The sequence below is a fragment of the Peromyscus leucopus genome, chromosome 23 (assembly GCF_004664715.2).
Source record: "Peromyscus leucopus breed LL Stock chromosome 23, UCI_PerLeu_2.1, whole genome shotgun sequence".
In the NCBI taxonomy this organism is placed as follows: domain Eukaryota; kingdom Metazoa; phylum Chordata; class Mammalia; order Rodentia; family Cricetidae; genus Peromyscus; species Peromyscus leucopus.
This window is the reverse complement of record NC_051082.1, coordinates 43,966,473-43,989,143: the sequence shown is the minus strand read 5'-3', so window position 1 is coordinate 43,989,143 and position 22,671 is coordinate 43,966,473. Positions and strand designations below refer to the sequence as shown.

Sequence of the window (22,671 nt, the reverse complement as noted above, 5' to 3'; positions counted from 1 at the left end):
CTGCACCTTGTACTAAGATTCCCATAGTCCTCCTGGGCTAGGCTAGAGCCTAGGGGTCAACCAGGGCCCGGACTCAGGAGAGAGTTTGGAAACATTGACTCTGGGAACAGAAGGTGGGAGCAGGGCGTTAGGTCCGGGGTTGGGCGGTGGTGCTTACCAGCATCATCGACCCCAGTGACCCCCGGGGTTAAGAACATGCCCTGGTTGGTGGGGAGCACCAAAAGGCTTGCCTATATGGTGGAGGATCAGAAACACTTGCAAGGCGGCGGGCCGGGGCGGGGCGGGGACTCGTGCCCTCGTGCTTGCCCGTGCGGACCTCACCGCCAGGGGGCGCCCACGAGAGCGCGCGGCCGCGGCCTGAGCTTGGCCCCTGCGGGCCGCCGTCGCCGCCCCGGCATTCCGCCGCCGGTTCGGCCGAGCGGCGTCGGCTCCCGCGGCTCTGGGCGGCGCCGCAGTCGGACCCAGGGCGCCCGCTGGCCCACGGAGGCGGCGGCGGCGACGATGGCCCCCTGAGCAGGTCGGCGCCAGGTAGCGGCGGGCGGGCGGGAGCCGCGGCCCTGCCCGCGTCGGAGCCCAGGGCTGGTCGCGCCTCTTTGTCTCCGGGCGGAAGTGGGACGCGCGGCGGGGACGCGGCGGCCGCACCATGAGCGACATCCGCCACTCGCTGCTGCGGCGCGACGCGCTTAGCGCCGCCAAGGAGGTGCTGTACCACCTGGACATCTACTTCAGCAGCCAGCTGCAGAGCGCGCCGCTGCCCATCGTGGACAAGGGCCCCGTGGAGCTGCTGGAAGAGTTCGTGTTCCAGGTGCCCAAGGAGCGCGGCGCGCAGCCCAAGGTGCCCGCCCCGACCGTGCCTTCGCTCGGTGACAAGCGCTCGCCCCGAGGTCTCTCTCCTCCAGCCCCCGGTCCTGCAGTCCGGCGGCGATGCTCAGCCGCGTGCCTTTTTGGGCAGGCGTGTGACAGTCGCCTACCAAGGATCCAGGAGAAGAATTTTGGGAGTTGGCTACTTAATTAACATCACTAGAGTTTCCAACCTGAGTCCTTTGGGATGTTGCTTAATTAGATGCACGGCTTTTTCTTAAGGCTTCAGAAAGGTGAAAAAGTACACCCTGGGGGGAAAAACAGTATTTGTTTTTTTTTTTTTTTTTTTTTTTTGGTTTTTCGAGACAGGGTTTCGCTGTGTAGTTTTGCGCCTTTCCTGGAGCTCACTTGGTAGCCCAGGCTGGCCTCGAACTCACAGAGATCCGCCTGCCTCTGCTTCCCGAGTGCTGGGATTAAAGGCGTGCGATTATTTACTATGTAGCACAGGCCAGCCTAGAACTCAAGATCCTCTAGCCTCAGCCTCGTAAGTGCTGGGATTTCAGGCATTCACTCCCCGAATCCTTTACTGTGGGAACTAAAGAGCAGCCACCCTTTACTGTGGGAACTAAGGGACAGGTGCAGGCCCCCATCTCTCACAGCTTCTCTCCCGGGTTTGTTTTTACAGAGACTGAATTCGCTCCAGGAGCTCCAGCTTCTTGAAATCATGTGCAGTTATTTCCAGGAGCAAAGCAAGGACTCTGTGCGGCAGATCATTTTCTCCTCCCTTTTCAGCCCCCAAGGGAACAAAGCCGACGATAGCCGGATGAGCTTGTTGGGAAAGCTGGTCTCCATGGCCGTGGCTGTGTGTCGGATCCCGGTGTTGGAATGTGCGGCCTCCTGGCTCCAGGTACTGTTTTCAAAGTAGTTTTACTTCCCAGTCTCCATAGACAGGATAACAAGAGTTTGGACGTAGCTGGATGTCAGTAGAGGTATTTTACACATGTGTGATGAAGTGGATCATTGCTGCCTGTGTGCTACACCCAGTCCCGTTTTTTATGGATGATAACGTTTGTTTGTTTGAAACAAGGACTTGGTATGTAGCCCAGGCTGGATTCAAACCTCATGACCCTTCTGCCTGAGTCTCCTGAGGAGCAGAGGCACCACTGTGCCTGGCTCTGGAATTGTAGCCTTCTTATGCACCCAGTAGTAAATGGTTACAATTTGTTTTGTTTTTGAAACAGGGTCTGATTTGAAATGTAGACCAGCTGGCCTCAAACACACAGAGACCCACATGCCTCTACCTCCCGAGTGCTGGGGATTAAAGGTATATGCCTCCTCCCCACCAGCTTATTTAAAATTTTTATTATTATTGTGTGTGTGGTTGCCTGTACCACAGCACATCTGTGGAGGTCAGGACAACTTTGTGAAGTCAGTTCACTACTTTCACCTTTTTTTATTTTCTGTTGTTGGAGACAGGGTTTCTCTTTGTAGCCTTGGCTGTCCTGGAACTCCCTCTGTAGATTGGGCTGGCCTTGAATTCAGAGATCTACCTGCCTCTGCCTCCCAAGTGCTGGAATTAAAGATGTGGGCCACCACACCTGGCTTCCTTTCACCTTTATTTATTTATTTATTTATTTATTTATTTTTTTTTTTTTTGTTTTTTTTTTTTTTGTTTTTCGAGACAGTTTCTCTTGTAGCTTTGCGCTTTCTGGAACTCACTTGGTAGCCCAGGCTGGCCTCGAACTCACAGAGATCCGCCTGCCTCTGCCTCCCGAGTGCTGGGATTAAAGGCGTGCACCACAACCGCCCGGCTCACCTTTATTTTTTTAAATTATTATTTATTGATTTTAAAGTATTTTTTATGTGTAGGTGTTTTGCCTGTGTGTATGTCTGCACTTCCTGTATGCTTGGTGCACCAATCAAGGAAGTTGGAAGACGGTTTCAGATCCCAGGAACTAGAGTTACAGATGGTTGGGAGCCAACATGTGGGTGCTGGGAATCAAACCTGGGTCCTCTGGGAGAGTAGCCAGTGCTCTTAAGTACTGAACTGTCTCTTCAGCCCCAACTCCTTTTACCTTTATGTGGGTTCTGGGGTTTTATCTCAGGTTGTCAGGCTTGTGGGACAAGAGCTTTACTGGCTGAGTCATCTCACCACCCCCCATTTTTATTTTTCTTTTAAAGGGTCTTAGTGTATAACCTTGATTGATTCATTGTAATTGCCTTATCGAAGATCTGTTTTTTTTTTTTTTTTTTTTTTTTTTTTTTTTTTTTTTTTTTTTTTGACAGGTTTTCTTGTAGCTTTGCCTTTCTGACTCACTGTAGTCAGGCTGGCCTCTAACTCAGAGAGAGATCTGCCTACCTCTGCCTTCTGAGATTAAAGGTTGTAACACCCAAATTATTTTTTAATAAAGAAAAATGCCTCATCTTCAGAATAAATGAAAAATCTGTTTCTTAGGCAAAATGATTCGATCTTAATGGTATGCAGAGGGATGGAGGGATGGCTTAGTGGTTAAGAGCACAGAATGGCCGGGCAGTGGTGGCATACGCCTTTAATCCCAGCACTCGGGAGGCAGAGGCAGGCAGATCTCTGAGTTCGAGGCCAGCCTGGGCTACAGAGTGAGTTTCAGGAAAGGCGCAAAGCTACATAGAGAGAAACCCTGCCTGGCGGGAGGGCGTGAGAGCACAGACTGCTGTTACCAAGGACCACATTCAGTTCCTAGCACCCAGTTCGGGCAGTTTGCAACTGCCTAGAACTCCAGCTCCAAGAGATCAGTCCGTCTCTTTTGGCCTACTTGAATGCACATACACAGAAACACAAGTATACATACCATTAAAAATGAAATCGTACAGGCCCTCTGAATAGGTGAGACAGTTGATTAGCTTGATCTGTTTGGGAGGCATCTAGGCAGTGGTACTGGGTCCTGTGCTCATTGCATGAGTTGGCTGTTTGAAACCTGGGGCTTATGCAGGGATGCTTGGCTCAGTCTGGGAGGAGGGGACTGGACCTGCCTGGACTGAGTCTACCAGGTCGATCTCAGTCCTCGGGGGAGGCTTTGCCCTGAAGGAGGTGGGAATGGGGGGTGGGCTGGGGGGAAGGGGAGGGGGGCAGGAGGGGGAAGAACAAGGGAATCCGTGGCTGATATGTAGAACTGAATGGTATTGTAAAATAAAATAAAAGGAAAAAAAAAGAAAATAAATAATTTCATAAATTTTAACCAGAAAAAAAAAATGAAATCTTACTGGGTGGTGGTGGCGCACGCCTTTAATCCCAGCACTAGGGAGGCAGAGCCAGGCGGATCTCTATGAGTTCGAGGCCAGCTTGGTCTACAGAGCCAGATCTAGGACAGGCACCAAAAACTTCACAGAGAAACCCTGTCTCGAAAAACCAAAACAACAACAACAACAACAAAACAAAACTCTTGCACTTGGGAGGCAGATGAATCTCTGAGTTTGAGGCCAGCCTGGTTTACAAAGCAAGTTCCAGGACAGCCAGGGCTACACAGAGAAACCCTGTCTCGAAAAACCAAAAAAAACCGAAAAATCTAAAGACCAATTTAGCTAAGTAGCTTAGGCTAGCTAAAGTTCCTGATCCTTTTGCTTCTGACTTCCTAGCACTGATATTAAGGCATGGACCATCATGCCCAGCTGTAACAAACATTTCATCATGTGACAGTTCACAGACTCTTCCGAACCTCAGAGTGGTAATAATGGTTAACTTTGATCTGTGGTGTCTGGCCTCAGCAACCATCTTACCAAAATTGGCTTCTCTGCAGAATGTTGACATAAATATTCCAGCTTTGCAGCTGCATGACCCCTGTGGTAAGGACTCACCTCTGCCCTCAAGTGCAGGAGCAGCCTGGGATAGCAGGCGGAGGAGCATGGCCATCCCAGTGGAGCTGTGCTCATGCATGGGTAGGAGGCAGACTGCTTCCATGGACACCCCTCTCCCTGTCCTCCAAGTGCCTCCATCCACTCCTGTATGTAGGTTCACTGTTTAAATGCTGCTGCTACCTGCTAGCTCAGGATCCCTTAGTGACTTGGACTGTGGCTTCTTTCCAGCGGACGCCTGTGGTCTACTGTGTGAGACTTGCTAGGGCCCTAGTGGATGACTACTGCTGTTTGGTGCCAGGCTCGGTTCAGACGTTGAAGCAGATCTTCAGTGCCAGTCCCCGTTTCTGCTGCCAGTTCATAACGTCCGTGACTGCGCTCTATGACCTGTCATCAGGTAAGTGTCAAGCAGGCTGTTCCTGTCAAAGCAGCTCCTGGTGAAGGCCAGCCTTGTGTATTTATCTCTTAGCGGTGCAGGGGGTGGAACCCAAGGTTGTGTGCATGCTAGGCAAAGCCTTCGGCCATGGAACTGCATCCCGTGCACCAGTGACTACATTGGCTTTTGTTTTGTTATTTGTTAATTTTGTGTGCATGAGTGTGTTCATACCAGGCATGTGTGTGTCAAGGGTGTAGTGCCCACAGAGGCCAGAAGAGGATGTCAAATCCCTTCAAGCTAGGTTACAGATTGTCCCAGCATGGGAACTGAACTCAGGTCCTGAAAGAGCAATGAGTGCTCTTAACCACTCTCCAGCCCCTTGCATTGACTCTTTTAACTGTGAAATATGCATCCTTATTGTGGGCCTAAGCCTAAAGGTTGGCATCTAGACCTCTTCCATTTGCTAAAAGGGACTTTGTTAAATTCTTCTCAGTTGCTTGGGTCTGAGTGGATGAAAATAAGCATAAAAAACCAGGGCCTGGGGCTGAGATCGGTCCTTTTCCATAGACATATGACCTGCCTCCCCCAAGATTCATTTTTAGTTATGTGCGTGTGTGTAGGTAATGTATAGGTAAGAGTGGTTGCCCAGGAAGGCCAGAAGAGGGTGTAAGTTCCTTGAAGCTTAAGTCACAGATACTTGTGAGCTGCTCTGTGTGGGAGCTGGGAACCAAACTCAGGTCTTCTGGAAGAGCAGCAAGTGCTCTTTTTATTTTATTATTTATGTATTTATTTATTTAGGTTTTTCAAGGCAAGGTTTCTCTCTGTAGCCCTGGCTGTCCTGGAACTTACCCTATAGACCAACCTAGCCTGGAACTCAGAGATCCACATGCCTCTGCCTCCCGAGTTCTGTGATTAAAGGCGTGTACCACCACCGCCCGGCCTTATTTTAATTAATTTATTTATTTGGTTTTTCGAGACAGGGTTTCTCTGTGTAGCTTTGCGCCTTTCCTGGAACTCACTTGGTAGCCCAGGCTGGCCTCGAACTCACAGAGATCCACCTGCCTCTGCCTCCCGAGTGCTGGGATTAAAGGTGTGTGTCACCACCGCCCGGCTATTTTTTTATTTTTTTTGTTTTTTGGGACAGGGTTTCTCTGTGTAGCTTTGGATCCTATCCTGGAACTCACTCTGTAGCCCAGGCTGGCCTCAAATGCACAGAGATCCGCCTACCTCTGCCTCCTGAGTGCTGGGATTAAAGACGTGCACCACCACCGCCTGGCTATTTTATTATTTAAGGTTTCTCCTTCTCCTCCTCCCCATCTTCCTCCTCTCTTCCTCTTTTTCTTCTGTGTGTGGATGTTTTGCCTGCATGTATATCTGTGCATCACATGCATGCCTGGTGCCCATGAAGACCAGGAGAGGATGTCGGATGCCCTGGGACTATAATTACAGACAGTAGTGAGCCACCCAGGTCTTCTGGAAGGGCAGCTAGTGATCTTAACTGTTGAGCCATCTCTCCAGCCTTGGAGTTAAACCTTTTTTTTTTTCATGTTACATTTATTTATTTTGTGTGTGTATGTGTGTGGGCACTTGCATGCCACTGCATGTGTGAGGAGGTCAGAGGACAACTCCTTCCACCATTTGTGTCCTGTGAGTGGAACTGGGTTGTCAGGCTTGGCGCCAAGTACCTTTGCCCCCTGCACCATGGCGCTGTCAGGTAAACCTTTTTAGCTGCAATTCTTCCTCGGTCCCAGTTTCTCTATTTAAGACAGTTTTGAGACTTCCTCAGCAGCTGTCAGTAGAGATTCCCAGGCGAGCCATGAGATTTGGCTTTGAGCAGGGAATCCCAAGTGTCCCTTGTCCCTGTCGAGTAGTAGCATTCTCTGGTCAGATTCCCCATTAAAAACAAACAGTAGAAGTCGACTGACTGGTTAAATGGGGGTAGAGGGCTGAGGCCTCCACAGCCCAGGCTTTGCCAGCCATTTCCTCTGTCATGGACAGGTTTCCAGGAACAAGGTCAGTAAATAGGGCTTCTCTGCGTCAGTCCGTGCACCTCTGTGGCCCCTGTGGCCCCTGCAGTGTTGTGTGGCTCAGGGTCACTGTTTTCCCACAATGGAAAGGTATGTGTGTGTGTGTGGCTTTCTGTGGAGTAAAGCTCTGGGCCTGCTTTTGTGCTCAGGGGCAGAGGCAGATGCACAGGACACTACTTGTTTGAGAGCCTTCGGGAACATTTCCTATTTCTGTTCATCAACCCCCTTTATTATATGTGGGTCTCCCTTCTTATCCTTTTTATTGCATTTAAACTTTATTGCTCTCAGGCTGGAGAGATGGCTCAGCAGTTAAGAGCACTTGTCGCTTTTACAGAGGACGCAGGTTGAGTTGCATGCATATAGTGCATATAGACACACGGAGGCAAAACACTTGTGCATAAAATAAAATAAATAAACCTAAACTGTGTTACTCTCTAGAACATTCATTTGGAAATAGTGTAGGGATGCATTCCCTTGTAGCCCTATGCTCTTTCCTCCAGCAGTCTGCCTCTGAGATTGGCAGGTCCTGTGAAGCAGAGCCCTGCTGCCAAGGTAGAGCTTCCTTGGTCACTCTTGCCAAAGTTCCCAAGAGCGGTCAACAGCCAGCGATTGTACTCCGCCTTTGTTTCCAGTGGCAGAGATGTCACTAGACCTAGTTCACCTCGTTGCAGTTCCTTACAGACCTTAGACCAACAGGATGGAAGCTGGCCTTGACATTGAGAGCAGGTGAACTGCGTCTGGAATGGGAAGTCAGGCTCGGGAGCCACTGTTGTGTTGTGTATCCAAGACAGGATATTTTCATATAAGCCACCGTGACCAGCCACTCAGCACTGGCTCCAGCCCTGAAGACAGTTGTCAAAATGGCGAGCAGTGCTGCCTTTGGATGCTGCTGCCGCCAGCATATGGGGTGGTCTGTTTCTGCAAGCCAGCAAAAGGAAGGAATCCCCTAACCACGCGGTACCACCTCTTGCTAGACAGATTCAAGAGCACAGGTCTCCTGTGTGGAGATGGGGAATTCAGTCACTGAGCACATGCCCTCCCTGTGCATGCATGCCCAGGGCGCAGATGCACACCTTCACCTATGCACATGCTGCCTTCTGGCCACTGCGAGTGTCTCTACTGAGGCCTGGGAACATATTGGGAATGGAGATGGCATTACTCAGAGGTAACTCTTGGGGAATCGAGGGCCAGAGGCAGGACTGCCATAGGGAGGTTGTAGACTACAGCTGCTACCCACTGCTGGAGGGTCGCATGTACCGCAGAGGAGGGACATAGGGACAGTCTGAGAAAGGACCGTCTGCAGAGGAGACGAGGCTGGAGACCTTATTCCAATAGAGGGAGCATGTGCTGTGCTCCCCAAGTCCTGCCCTGCCATGCTTGAGCAGAGTATAGGAAGGGACTCGCCGTGCTTTGTTTTCCCGTGAGCTGAGAATGCTTCTTCCCAGAGAGGAGGCTGGGCCACAGCCAGCCTGAGCACATACCAGCGGTTGCAAATTGGGCAGTGTAGCCTGGTGGTGAAAAAGCCAGGCTCAGATACGAGCTCACCGTGTGCTTCTAAGAGTCCCAAGAAAGGACTCAACAGCACCTTGCCTCTGTTTTCTGGGGCAACAGTCTGGGGTGCTGTGTGGATTAAGTGGTTGGGTCTGTATAAAGGACCAGGACCAGCACCTGACACATAATGGGCCCAGAGTTAGTGCCAACTCTGTCCTCATCAATGCTGTTCAGGAGTCCCGCTGGTTTGTTGATAAGGGTTCCAGCTTTGGAGCTGAGGTGGCCTTTGGCAGTTGGCAGATGCCTGACAAGACTCCAGGCTACTCTTTGAAGGCCGCCATAGCTCTCACTGTACTGTGGAGGAGACACTGGATATAGGGTGGAAACCTATACCCAGAGACAGATGACGTATGCCAGTAGTTTTGAGCTAGGAGCTGGTGGGTGGGAGGGCTCAGTGCGTAGAAGCGTGTGCCACCCAGCTGACAATCCCTGGGACCCTCATAAAGGGGGACGAGAAGGGGCTCTGCAGGTTGTCCTCTGACCTCCACATGTGCCCCACGGCACACAAGCCGCCGCCTCAAAAAAAACTAAATAAATATATGTGTGTCGGGAGTGATGGAGTTCAGGGGAGTTCAGCTTATTGGGGTGCTTTGAGGTTTGTGTGTGTGTGTGTTTGAGTCTTGACCTTGGCCGTAGGGTCCTGGACACTGGGGACAGGACATTAACCCATGGAGCAGGTGTGGGAAAGAAGGTGGAAGATGGGGGAACTTGGGCAGTAGACATTTGGGCACCAGACAGGAAGGCCGTAAACTTCCATCCATCGCCCACTGTCCACTCTGCTCCTGTCTCCAAAGCCAGAACCATTCCCAACTGAATGTCTCTTTGCAGATGACCTCATCCCACCTTTGGACTTGCTTGAAATGATTGTCGGCTGGATTTTCGAGGACCCGAGGTTGATTCTCATCACGTTTTTAAATACTCCCATTGCCGCCAACCTGCCCATAGGATTCTTAGAGCTCACACCCCTCATTGGGTTGATCCGCTGGTGCGTGAAGGCCCCTCTGGCTTACAAAAGGAAGAAGCCTTGCCTCTCCAATGGCCACATTGGTCACAAGGCCGCCAAGGACTCAGGCACAGGCACGGACAGAGACTCACACCTGCTGTACTCGAAGCTTCACCTGAGTGTCCTGCAGGTCCTTATGACGCTCCAGCTGCACCTGACCGAGAAGAATCTGTATGGGCGCCTGGGACTCATCCTGTTTGACCACATGGTCCCGCTTGTGGAGGAGATCAACAGACTGGCAGATGAACTGAACCCCCTCAATGCCTCCCAGGAGATCGAGCTTGCACTGGACCGCTTGGCCCAGGCATTGCAGGTCGCCATGGCATCAGGAGCCCTGCTCTGCACGAGAGGTGAGTGCTGACCCCGGGGCCCCGTGGTGTAGGCAGGAAGGCAGGGTATCCTAGACAGACGCCGCCTTTGCTTATTTTAGGACTTTTCCCCATCCTGGTGACCACAAGGGAGGCTGGTGGAAAGTCCTAGAATATCCCCCAGAGTCCCCTCATGCTAATGTGCTCTAGCTAGGACATTTAGTATTGCCTGGCTCTTTGGCACAGGGCTGCTGGATGTTTCTACACAGAATGTTTCCTCTGGAGGACTAAGGTTTGGGGTCTGTGTGTGAGAGAGAGACAGAGAGAGGGGGAAAGGGGCCTGCTCTGTAGCCCAGGCTAGCCTGAAACTCATGGCACTTTTTCTGCCTCTGCTTGAGTGCTAGGAATGCAGGAGTGAGCCACTGTGCTCAGATACGTTTGCTGTCCGGTTGCCTCCTTTGGCGGGAGGGCGGGCAGTACTAGAGACTGAGCTAGGGCCTCGTGTGTGCTAGGTGAGCACTCTACCCCGAGCTGCGGCGGCGACAGCCCTGTGTCTGCTGTCCGATGGACTGTGCCTGCATCCTCAGCAAAGGGTTACCAGTGATGAGCTCCCCATTTTACTCTGGGCATTTGATAAGTCGATGAGAGCCCTGACTTCAGGCTCTTTTCCAGATGCTCAACAAATTGTCAGTAGGGCTAACCCCTTCCCAAATGGTTCCTTCCGTTTGGGGTTTGTTATTTAGAGTGAAAACTGCCACCCAGGAGAACCCAGCTTCTAAGGGATGGGAACTTGCTGCGACAGTCTCTGCTGCCGGCTGTGCGGTATTCTTGTTGAGACCTCAGCACCCAGGTCTCCCCAGATCTAATCTCATGTCTCCTTGGTTTCAGATGACCTGAGAACCTTGTGCTCCCGGCTACCCCACAACAAGTAGGTGTCCCAGTCTCTAAGTGGGTTGGTGCTGTTGGAACAGGGTGGGGATGGTAGGAGGCAAAGCAGGACAGACCCGTCGGTCCTGGGAAAAGCTGGGCTGCAGGGGGCAGAGTTCCCACTGATGAGCCTTCTGCAGGGGAGAACAGAGGCTCTCGAGTGACCCTGCTGCTGCTGGAGTGGGAGAGGCCACAGTGAGCCCCCCCCCCCATTGTCACTGCAAGCTGCTAGACCAGGGTGCTGCTGTTGGTGCAGTGCTTGGTCAAATGTCCCTCTCAACCCGTCCTTAGAAGTGAAGCCAAAATTGGTATGTTCTAAGGACGGTGTGCTGTCACTCTCTGGTGACTTCGAGTTACATCTCTGTCTGGAAGGGGCAGGGCTTCCACCCGAGAGCCAGGTGTGCTGGTGGCCTCTTTCAGCAGGGGCCTGGCTTCTGAGAGATTTTTGGTGGCATTTGGGCAGTCTGTGTGTGTGTCTCTGAGTCTCGTTTCCCTCTGGGTTGGTAATGGTGTCTGCCTCGTGGGGTGACAGCGAAGGAAAGATGAAATGCTGCTTGACAGTCTGTCTCCTCTGCCCCATGGGTCTCTCCCTAGTCACGGTTGGGAAAGAAGACAACTGAACCTCACGTGGACTGCTGTGAGTCCGCTGTCCAGCCGGACTGGGCACTTCTGCAAGGGCGTGCCAGTTTGGCAGCCTTAACGCTGCTCTCCTGGCTTGATACATTGTTTTTCCTTTTTCTTTCTTTCTTTCTTTTGAGACAGGGTCTCATGTAGCCCAGGCTGGCCTGGAATCACTTGGCTTGTAAATATTTTAGTTGAGCTTCTTGCCCAGAGGTTTTTGTTTTGTTTGGTTTTGGGTTTTTAGTTTTTTGAGACAGAGTTTCTCTGCATAGCCCTGGCTATCCTGGAAGTCACTCTGTAGAATAGGCTGGCTTTGAACTCAGCCTGCTGAGATTAAAGGTGTGCACCACCACGGCCCTGCTTGCTGGCCAGAGTTATTTCAACAAAAAGAAAACATGATGTAAATGAAATAGCTGAGAGGCGCTGGAGAGAGAGCTCAGTGGTTAAGAGCACTTGGTGCTCTTGCAGAGGACCTGGGTTGGCTTTTCCCGGCAGTCACATGGCAGCTCACAACCAGCTCTCACTCCAGTTCCAGGCGACCTAGTGCCCTCTTCTGACCTCTGTGGGTACTGCATGCATGTGGTACACAGACATACTTGCAGGCTACACATCCATACACATAAAATAAAAATAAATCTGTGTGGTTTTTGTTGTTGGTTTTGGGGTTTTGAAAAGGCCTTAGAGGAGCTTCGGCCCCTTAACTGTGCCAGCTCTCTTCACACCCACAGTGTACTGTACTGTCTGAGATCTCCTGTGGGCGCTGGGTCATGTATGCTGCAGGAGGGTCTGTGACAGTTCCACCATCCCCCTTAGAGAAGGATAAGACAGCATCCAAAGAGCAGGAGGGTCCACTTGGGGGCAGGCTGTCACTGCATACAGCTGCATCATATAGACAACATGCTGGGAGGTGCAGCATGGTGGAATTAGGGACCAAGTGGGTGAGAGGACCACTTGGAAGGCTGGATTTGGTGGTGAGAGAGAGCAGCATGGACTCCAGGCACATGGCCAGGCTGAGGTTCAGGGAGTCTGGACAGGAGTGAGCAGAGATCTTGTGTCAGTAGCAGAGACTTAAGCCGGAGGCTGGAGGTGGCCTGTGACCTCAGTAGGGAGAGCCCGGGCTGGTCTGCAGACTGAGTTCAGGAAGATGGATGTGCTCAGCTTTAGAGCAGGAAGGTTCTGATCATGCCAACGGTTGGAAAGGAACCAGAGTTTCAAAGCAGCACTGATGGGGAATTCCAGAAGGTGGGAATGGAGAAGGGAAGGAAGAAGAGGTACTGGTGAGGTTCACAATAGAGCCTCGGGCTCCTGAGTGGGGAAGGTGTGGGCTGGCCTAGAGAGTCCTGGGGCTGGGGAGTAGGCGCCTCAGCTTACCAGGGGCTGAGATGCATTGGACTCTAGATCTCAGGGTCGTTTGAAAAGCCACTTTTGTGGGGCTTATGTATGGAATGCAGTCAAGACTCAATCAGAATTGACATTTTCCTGATGGCCATGTTGCTGTCCTCAGATAGCGCTGTGAATGGGCATTGGCCCAGGCTGGCATGGAAGCTATCTTAGTTAGGGCTACTATTGCTGTGATGAAACACCATGACCAAAGCAACTTGGGGAAGAAAGGCTTTATTTTAATTGGCTTACACTTTTGTTTGTTTGTTTGTTTGTTTTTTGGGGTGGGCAGGGTTTCTATGTGTAGCTTTGAAGCCTTTCCTGGAATTTACTAAGTAGACCAGGCTGGCCTCAAACTCACAGAAATCCGCCTGCCTCTGCCCCTCGAGTGCTGGGATCAAAGGCGTGTGCTACCACCGCCTGGCTTGACATGTCACTGTTCATCATTAAAGGAAGTTTGGCTGATGCAGAGGCCATGGAGAGGTGCTGCTTACTGGCTTGCTCATGACTTGCTCAGCCTGCTTTCTTATAGAAAGCCCAGGGGTGCCACCACCCACAATGGGCTGGGCCCACCACATCAGTCACTAATTAAGAAAGTGCCCTACAGTCGGATCTTATGGAATCATTTTCTCAATGGAGGCTCCTTCCTTTCTGATAATGCTAGTTTGTATCAAGTTGACATAAAACTAGCCAGCACAGAGGCTACTTCCTTGAGCCTCAAGTTCTGAGGGTTGAGGGATGTGGATATCATCACATGGATAGTTTCACATGGCCCATGGTTCCCAGTGTAGACCACCTCTACCCATCCTTGGTGGGCCTGTAGCTTTTTCCCTGCAGGTCCTTCTCTCTCAGTCCTGGCCTAGATCCTGCAGATCGCTTCCCTAGTCTCCTGTGCTTCAAGTTCACCTGCCAGGAGCCCCTGACTCATGAGCTGTGTGAGGCACCAGGTTCAGGGAGACAGAACAGCTGGAGTGCTGGGATGACAGGCCTGTGCTATCAGGCTTGTACAGTCTGGGAGAGCAGGCCAGAGGCCCAAGTGGCCACACTGGGTTTGGGGCCTCGGTCCTAATCTCTCTCCTTGCGTTTGCAGCCTGCTCCAGCTGGTGATCTCAGGCCCAGTGCAGCAGTCGCCACACACCGCCCTTCCCCCTGGCTTCTACCCGCACATCCACACCCCCCCGCTTGCCTATGGGGCTGTGCCAGCCCACCCAGCTGCCCACCCAGCCCTGCCTACGCACCCAGGGCACACCTTCATCTCAGGCGTGACATTTCCATTCAGGCCCATCCGCTAGGCTGGCCATTCTGAGCCGCCAAGCGGCTGTGTGCCTTGCACCTGGGCCAAGGAAGCCTTCAGAGAGGGGTGCTGGCCCCATGAACAAGGACCCCTGGAAGGCAGCAGGTGGTCCTTCCAGCTGGCAGAACCATCTTGGTACTGATGTCCCAAGTTGCCGTTGCCTGGGTGCTTCCTACCTGGTCCTGTTAAATATCCAGATTGGATGGATGGAAGGGAGCGCACTCAGCCCTCTGCCGAGAGCTCTGCGGGTGTTTTTAAATATGCCGGTCCCAGAGTGATGGTATCACTCACGCACAGACACTCTCAGCCCGCCACCAGGGAATGCTGGCGGGTAAGCCGCCTCTCGGGTCCATTTGCCCTGCCTCAGGAATGTGACGTGTCTCTGCCATTAACCCAAGTTTTCGGCAGCTCCATGAGCTCAGAGTGTGGAGGGAGAGACCCGCACTTGTATGCAGCACTGGGCACTGCTCAGGGACACCTGTTGGGGTTCCCCGTCACCTTGGAAAGGATCTTCTGTGTTTTATTTGGGGTATCTCTAAATTTTCCTTTCATGTGTTCAAAATAAATTTTTTCTAAACAGTTTTATAGGCATTATGGAATTTTCTTTTTGTGGTGCTGGGATTCAAACCTATGGTGTTGCACATACTTAGCAGGTGTTTTTTCAATGAGTTGCACTCCCAGCTCTGTGGAATATATATATATATATTTAATTAATCAGGTTTTAAAAAATTGGTGTGTGTGGGTTAGCCAGTCTAGCCAGCTTGATGAATTCCAGGTCAGTGACAGCAAAAACACATTAAAATAAGGAACAATACCCAAGGTTGTCTTCTGGCCTCTATATGCATGTACCTGCATCTGTACACACATGTGCACATGCACGCACAAAGTGGCATGTGGGGGCACCCCTGTAATCCCATCACCTAGAAGGTGGTAACAGGGGGATCAGACATTCAAGGTCATCCTGGCTACATAGTGGGTTGAGGCCAGCATGCATGAGACTGAGCCTCAAACAACGATAACAAAAAAATTATTGAAAGAGCCATGAACTATATATAAAGGCTTTAAAAAGGGGGTGGGGCTTGGCTCTATCGTTCCCTCTTAAATGTCTTTCATAGTTATGTGTAAATCTGTTAACATGGAACTGAAGAATGTTCTCTGGGATGCCTCCTGGAGGCTGAAGAGATAAGTGCTGGGCTAGTCTGGGAGGTTGGCTTTGGTGCACACAGTTTCAGAAAGAACCATCCGTTCTCATTAGTTTCCAAGTTCAGTTACTCTCTGAGCAGTGTGGCCTCCACCAAACTCGCCTGGTCTAGACTCGGACCTAGGAGAATGGTTCCTTTGGGAGTTTCTGGTCATTTTTAAATTATATGTATGTATATGTGTCTGTGTGTGGGTATGTGTATTTGAGTGCAGGGATCACACAGAAGCCAGAAGAAGGCATTGGATCCCCTGGAGCTGGCGTTATACATGGTTGTGAGCTGTTGCATGAATTGGTCTTGTAATAAAAACCCGGAGCTGCCGGGCAGTGGTGGTGCACATCATTAATCCTAGCACTGGGGAGGCAGAGCCAGGCGGATCTCTGTGAATTCGAGGCCAGCCTGGTCTACAGAGCGAGTTCCAAGACAGGCACCAAAAACTACACAGAGGAACCCTGTCTCGGAAAAAACAAAACAAAACAAAATAAAAACAAACAACAACAACAACAACAAAAAACCCTGGAGCTGGATGTTGTGGTAAATGCTGAAAGATCAGAGGAAACAAGCCATAGCCACTTCTCACCTCACCAACTCCTCAGCGGAAAAAGGAAGATCCTGTCTCCACAAATCCTCAGACTGAATGCCTCTGAGTCCTCAGCCGAAAGGACTGAGTTCTTGTCTCCTCATGCCTTATATGCCTTTCTCCGCCCAGCTATATCATTTCCTGTCTCAACCTTTCTAGTGCTGGGATTGATGGCGTGTGTGCTTCCCAAATACTGGGAGCAAAGGCATGAGATTCCAAGTGCTGGGATTAAAGGTGTGTGCCACTCCTGCCTGGCTCTGTTTCTCTTAGACTGGATTAATCTCCAGTAGTCCAGGGTGGATTTGAACTCACAGAGATCCAAACGGATCTCTGCCTCTTGAGTGCTAGGATTAAAGGTGTGAGCCACCACTGCCTGGCCTCTGTTTAATCTAGTGGCTGGCTCTGTCCTCTGATCTTCTGGCAAATTTTATTTGTTAGAGTACAAACAAAATATCACCACAGTGAGCAGCCTGACATGGGTGCTGGGATCTGAACTCAGGTCCTTTGGAAGAGCAACAAGCACACTTAACTGCTAAACCATCTCTCCAGCCCTGTTTGTTTTTGTTTGTTGTCGTTTTCAAAACAGTCTTGCATAGCTCAGCCTTAGCTTGAACTCTATAATAATCACGGATGACTTTGAACTTCTTTTATATTTATTTTTTGTGTGTGTGTGTGTGTGTGTGTGTGTGTGTGTGTGTGTGTGTAGATCAGAGAACAATTTGTAGCATTGGTTATCCTGTGGTTGATTTTTTTTTTTTTTAACTCTTACTCTTTGGGGCCTTGCTACCCAGCTCCCAAATAAATACATGGAGACTCACTCTTTCTTATAAATGCCTGGCCTTAGCTGGGCTTATTTCTTGCCAGCTTTTCTTAAATTATGTCATCTAACTTTTGCCTCTGGGCTTTTACCTTTCTCTAGTCTACTTTCTTTCCTTCTTACTCCATAGCTGGCTGTGTGGCTGTGTGGCTGTGTGGCTGTGTGCTGGGTGGCTGGTTGGCTGGGTGGCTGGTGGCTGGCCCCTGGTATCCTCCTTTTCCTTTTTTCACTCTTGCCTCTCCTCTCATTCTATTTATTCTCTCTGCCTGCCAGCCCCGCCTATTTCCCTCTCCTGCCTACCTATTGGCTGTTCAGCTCTTTATTAGACCAATCAGGTGTTTTAGACAGGCAGAGTAACACAGCTTTACAGAGTTAAACAAATGCAACAAAAAAGAATGCAACACATCTTTGCACCATTAAACAAATGTTCCACAGGATGTAACACATCTTAAATTATATTCCATAAGCCAGGTGGTGGTGGTGCGTGCCTTTAATCCCGGCACTTGGGAGGCAGAGCTAGGTGGATTTCTGTGAGTTTGAGGCTAGCCTGGTCTACAGAGTGAGATCCAGGACAGGTACCAAAATCACACAGAGAAACCCTGTCTTAAAAAACAAAAACAAAAACAATTATATTCTACAACATTATCCTGTTAAGTGGTTTCCAGGGTTAAGCTCGGGTCGACACTCTTGGTAGCAAGCAACATTTTTGAGCCACCCTCCTGATCCCCAGTGTTTGCTTTGTAAGTAGCAGTTTGAGCTAGAATTCACACACACAGTTGGTCCATTTGAAACGCACAGTGCAGTGGTTCTTACTGTATCCCCACATGGCCATTCCAGCATCACCTGTTTTAGAACCTTCAGTATCCCCAAAAGATGGCCATACACCTCAGTACCTATTCCTCTTGGGCAACGCCCTTCCCCTTTTTCTGTATGGGTTTGCCTTTTCTGGAGATATATAGAGAATTGTACAGAATGTGGCTTTGTGCCTGGCTTCTTTCATTTGGTCTGAAGTTTTCAAGGATTTTGTTGTGTGTGGCGTGCTTTGTCTGCATGTGTGCCTGTTCACCATGTGTGTGCAGTAGTACCTGCAGAGGCCAGAAGAGGGCATCTGAACTGTAGTTTCAGGCTGTGTGAGCCGCCTGACTTGGGTACTGAGAACCTGAACTTGGATCCTTTACCAGAGTAGCATGTACTTTTAATCACTGAGCCAGCTTTATAGCCTTTATTTATTAATTTATTTAGGGAAGAGTTCTCACTGTGTAGCCCTAGATGGCCCAGAACTCATAGACATCTGCCTGTCTCTACCTCTTAAATGCTGGCATTCAAAGTGTGTGCCACTACACCTGCCACTCCAGGCCTAGCCTGAGCATATGTGACCTCAAAGCCTGCCTCCACAGGGACAGACTTCCGCCAACAGGGCCACACCTCCTAATAATACCACCCCCAATGGGCCAAGCATTCATGAGTCTCTGGGGGCCATTCCTGTTCAAATCACCACAGTCGCCATGGACATTTGTATATAAGTTTTAGTTTGCACATGCCAATTCTATTGGGATTCACTGCACCCACTTGGTAAGTGCAGAATTCTTTTAATTAGGAAAAAAAATGCTTGAGTAGCTATCCATAGGAGACAGGTGTCTTTGTTTCTTTCCCATAGCTGTGATAAAATTCTCTGACAAAAGCAAGTTAAGGGAGTAAGAGTTTCTTTAGCTCATGACTGCAGGCCACATTCCGTCAGTGCAGAGAAGCCAAGGCGTCAGGAATTTGAAGCAGTTGATCACATCACACCCACAGTCAGGAGTGGAGAGAATGAATAAATGCACACTAGTGCTCAGCTCACGCTCTTCAAGATTCAGCCCATGAAATGGTGCTGCCCACATTCACAGGGGTGGGTGGGGGCGCTCGCCATCACAACCCAGTTAAAAATCCCTCACAGGTGTGTCCACAGGCTGACCTAAACAGTTGCTCATTGATGCTCTCTCCAGGTGACTCTCTAACAGTGGTTCTCAATATATGTATGGGTCATACTCCTGGGGGGATCGAATGATCCTTTCACAGGGGTTGCATATCAGAGATCCTGCATATCAGATACTACATTATGATTCATAACTATCGAAATTACAGTTATGAAGTAGCAACCATGAAAATAACTTAATGGTTGGGGTCCACCACAACGTGAGGAACTGTATTAAAAGGTTGTAGCATTAGGAAGGTTGAGAACCACTGGTCTAGACTATCAAGTTAGCCCAAACAGCCATCACACAGGCCACCTGGCTGTAAACACCTAAGTCTTCAGAGACCGGTCCATTGGCGTCATTGTGTGCCAGGATGAGACTCTAGGAAGAACTGAGTGCTGCACCACACTGGAGAACATAGAACTGATTGCTGATAAATGTGGGTGTCTGGCCAGGTGAGCACTGACAAGTGCCACAGTTTGAATGTGAAGTGTCCTCATGTCTTGTTAGGGTTTCTGTTGCTGTGAAGAGACTTCATGACCATGGCAACTCTTATAAAGAAGACATTTAATTGGGGCTGGCTTACAGTTCAGAGGTTTAGTGCATTATCATATGACAGGGAGCAGACATGCTGGAGCTGAGATTGCTACATCTTGTAGGCAACAGGAAGTTGACTGAGACACTGGGCTGTATCCTGAGCATAGGAAACCAGAAACCCCACCCCCACAGTGACACACTTCCTCCAACAAAGCCACAATCAATAGTGCCACTCCCTATGAGGTCATGGGGACATTTACATTAAGACCCCCACATTTCACAAGCTCCTGAGTTTGAACACTTGGTCTCCAGCTGTGGTGCTGAGTTAGGACACCATACAACCTTTGGGAAGTGGGGAATAGATGGAGGAAGTCAGTTTCAGGAAGTGGGCCTTGAGGTTTATAGCCACACCCGGACCAAGTCCTGCCTACCCTCTGTTTCCTGATCATCCTAGATGTGGGCAGGCAGCCTCATCCTGCTGCCACATTTGAGATGCCTTCTGCCATGATGCCCTGCCTTCCCCTCTCAAAGTGTGAGCCAGAACTTTCCATTCCTCCCTTTAATTGCTTCTTGTCAGACATTTGATCACAGCAGTGAGAGAAATAACACAGCAACACCAAGATGAAAATAAGGTTCTTTCCATCTGTTCACACATGTGTGCATGTGTGCAGTGTATATGTATGGTGCATACATGTGGTGTGTGTGTGTGCGCGCGCGTGCGCACACCTGTTTGCGTACACATATGCAGAGGCCAAGAAGATGATGCCTGCCGTCCATCTCTATCACACTTTGACTTATTCTCTTGAGACAGTGTCTCTCTCTCTCAACGTGGAGCTCAAAGATTTTTGGCTAGACTAGCTGACCAGTGAGCCCCAGTGATCCTGATGTCCTCACTCTACCAGGCTTTTTCTTTGGGGCCACCAGCCAGCTCTCAAATCATGACATGGAGACTTGTTAGTAGTTATAAATGCTCGGCCTAGCTTAGGCTCATTTTTTTGCTAGCCCTTATAACTTAACCTGTTTCTCTTCATCTACATTTTGCCTCAGGGCTTTTACCTTTCTTTCTTTCTTTCTTTCTTTCTTTCTTTCTTTCTTTCTTTCTTTCTTTCTTTCTTTCTTTCCTTCCTTCCTTCCTTCCTTCCTTCCTTCCTTCCTTTCTTTCTTTCTTTTTCTTTCTTCTCTCTCTCTCTCTCTCTCTCTCTCTCTCTCTCTCTCTCTCCCCCCCTCTCTCTTTCTTTCTTTCCTACTTTTCCTGCTTCTCATGCTTAGGTTCTGGCCCTGGGAGTGTCCCTCTCCTCCTCCTTTTCCTTCTCAAGCCAAGATTTCTCCTATTTATTCTCTTTGCCCGCTAGCCCCACCTATCCCTCTTTTCCCTAGCTATTGGCCATTCAGCTTTTTATTAGACTATCAGGTGCCTTAGGCAGGCAAGTTGAAACAGTAACACATCTGTCTGGAAGTGATGGGGCTCAGGCCGGGTGGGAGAAGGGAAGGAGGGATGGGCAAATGAGAGAGCAGTGGGAGCTGCCTGTTTTGAGGATGGAAAGGTCCTGTGGGTGTGTAAACACTCCTGGAAAGAATCCAGCAGAAGAGGAGAGGGAGAGGTGAAAGATCTGACGACAGCAGGTACGAAAGTTCGCAGGGCGAGCATGAGAATCTCCAGCATCCATGTAAAAAGCCAGGCATGGATACTGGTGTGCCTGTAACCCAAGGGTTGGGCTGGAGCAGAGATAAGAGGATGCTGGTGCTGCCTGGCTTCTGGCTTTGCTCCAGGTTCACCGAGAGACCCTGTCTCAAGGGAATAAGTTGGAGAGTGATAAAAAGCATCCAAACCTCTGGTCTCTTTGAATGAGCATGTGGGGACGGGGACACACACACACACACACACACACACACACACACACACACAAGATTCAGGGAGGAGGGAAACATTGGAGACTGATGTCTCTGGAGGAGGCTCCCATCCAGTTAGGGCCAGGGGAAGATGCACACCCATCCTTCACCTGTGTGTTCACTGCCTACTCGGCTGTCCTATCTGCTGCCTGTCAGCCTGCCTCCACTCTCACCAATGGAATGCTATATGGTGCCTCAAAAGTTACTAGGCTACCAGAGGTCCTCATGACTCCTGCCTCCAAATCTGGGTCCGTACTGTTGCACCTGTGGCTGAGTGCATCAGCTGTGTCCTTCTGCACCCTTGCCTCTCAAGGTGGGCTGCTTGGTCTGCAAGTCAAGCCTCCAGACTCAGGCTTTTTGAGCCTGGCTGCAGGGAAAGCCTGCCGGAACAGTAATGGTGTGTGAATTCGAGACTGCACTGTAAACGGGGAAACAGGAAGAAGAGTGGGGCTGTGATCACATGAAGGGCTCCTGTCCCCCTCCCGGGGACATCTCCATCAGAAGCAGCTCTGGTTTGCCAGATCTTTGAGTTTTTCAGAATTTCTTCTTCTCCTTCTCCTCCTCCTTCTTTCAGACAGGCTGGCCTCAGATTTGCTATGTACCCAAGGATGACCTAGGACTCCTGATCCTCCTGCTGGGTTCTGGAATGACAGACATGTACCACCATGTGGGTTTTAGACACTACTAGGGATGGAACCCAGGGCTTTTTGAGTGCCAGGGCAAGCACTCTGCTAACTGAGCCACACCCCCAGCCTCTTTTCAAGAGAACTTGGGCAATGCTTCTTAAGTGAATTCTCCAGATGGGAGAAGCCTGTGGTCTGCCATTAAAGATGAATGAGAGGACATGCAGATGGTCAGCTCAAGCCTCCTGGGGGAGGAAACACTCCCCACCCACCCCAAATCCCACCCCTAGACAGAAAACAACTCGTATGTTAACAAGCAAACAGGGAGAAGCCCCTGGGACTGCTGTGGCTCAGAATGCGAAGAACGGCTGGAGAAGGATAGAAGCTGGAGGAGGCAGGGCCTGCGGCAACTGGAGGAAGCAAGAACTCAAAGAGATATCCACGGGTCCCCCAGTTCCTGGAGGTGGCCCTGATGGAGCTGGCACAATCGCCACCTGTCTATCCTAGCCAACTCAAGGGTCCAGATGTGGGCTGGGTTGGCTGCTCTGGACCTGCTGGAATCGGGGGGGGGGGGGGTCTTCCCCATTAACTGGTTGATTAAGTGCCAATTAGACCCAATTTGTAACCCCGTCCGGGGAGGGGCGCCCTGAAGCCACGCCTACGCTTCAGAGGACAGTGGGGGTGTTGGCTGGGAAGCCCCTTTCTCTTCCATCAGTGCAGCCTCAGTGACAGTCGCCAACCGTGGCGCACGGACACGCGCACCGCACCGGGCGATGCATTGCAGCGTGCGCTGCGCCCAGCACCGGCGGGCCCTGGGACGCACGCATCTTGTCCCCATCCCCACCCGCACCTCCCCCCCGGGGGGGGGCCCTGGTGAGTGACCGGGCCGGGAAGGGTTAAGCCCACAGAGCTGGCGGCGTGGCCTAGAGAGGCCGGCGGCGACCATGGCGAAGG

The 22,671-nt window shown here is 50.6% G+C and overlaps 1 protein-coding gene across 4 annotated transcripts; it reads left to right on the top strand.

The window, feature by feature from the left end:
• The first annotated feature begins 373 nt into the window (after window positions 1–373).
• C23H7orf26 (chromosome 23 C7orf26 homolog) lies at window positions 374–22,668 on the top strand. 4 transcript variants are annotated; one of them, XM_028890299.2, is made up of 6 exons: window positions 374–835; window positions 1,487–1,708; window positions 4,861–5,026; window positions 9,412–9,936; window positions 10,783–10,822; window positions 13,913–14,699. In XM_028890299.2, exons 1-6 carry the CDS (start codon window positions 644–646, stop codon window positions 14,112–14,114), a joined length of 1,347 nt encoding a protein of 448 aa, XP_028746132.1. In that variant the 5' UTR covers window positions 374–643; the 3' UTR covers window positions 14,115–14,699. The 4 variants fall into 4 exon arrangements, with proteins under 4 accessions (XP_028746132.1, XP_037054379.1, XP_037054380.1 ...); XM_037198484.1 differs by lacking the exon at window positions 13,913–14,699 and adding an exon at window positions 22,035–22,668 and having other exon boundaries at window positions 388–835; XM_037198485.1 differs by having other exon boundaries at window positions 391–805.
• Window positions 22,669–22,671: the final 3 nt, after the last annotated feature.

What these genes read in the sequence shown, in the direction of transcription:
- C23H7orf26 (XM_028890299.2), top strand. Translation starts at nt 644, where the DNA reads ATGAGCGACATCCGCCACTCGCTGCTGCGGCGCGACGCGCTTAGCGCC. An exon ending in AGCGCGGCGCGCAGCCCAAG is followed by an intron (nt 836 to 1,486) that starts GTGCCCGCCCCG and finishes TTGTTTTTACAG; the next exon opens with AGACTGAATTCGCTCCAGGA. An exon ending in TCCCGGCTACCCCACAACAA is followed by an intron (nt 10,823 to 13,912) that starts GTAGGTGTCCCA and finishes TTGCGTTTGCAG; the next exon opens with CCTGCTCCAGCTGGTGATCT.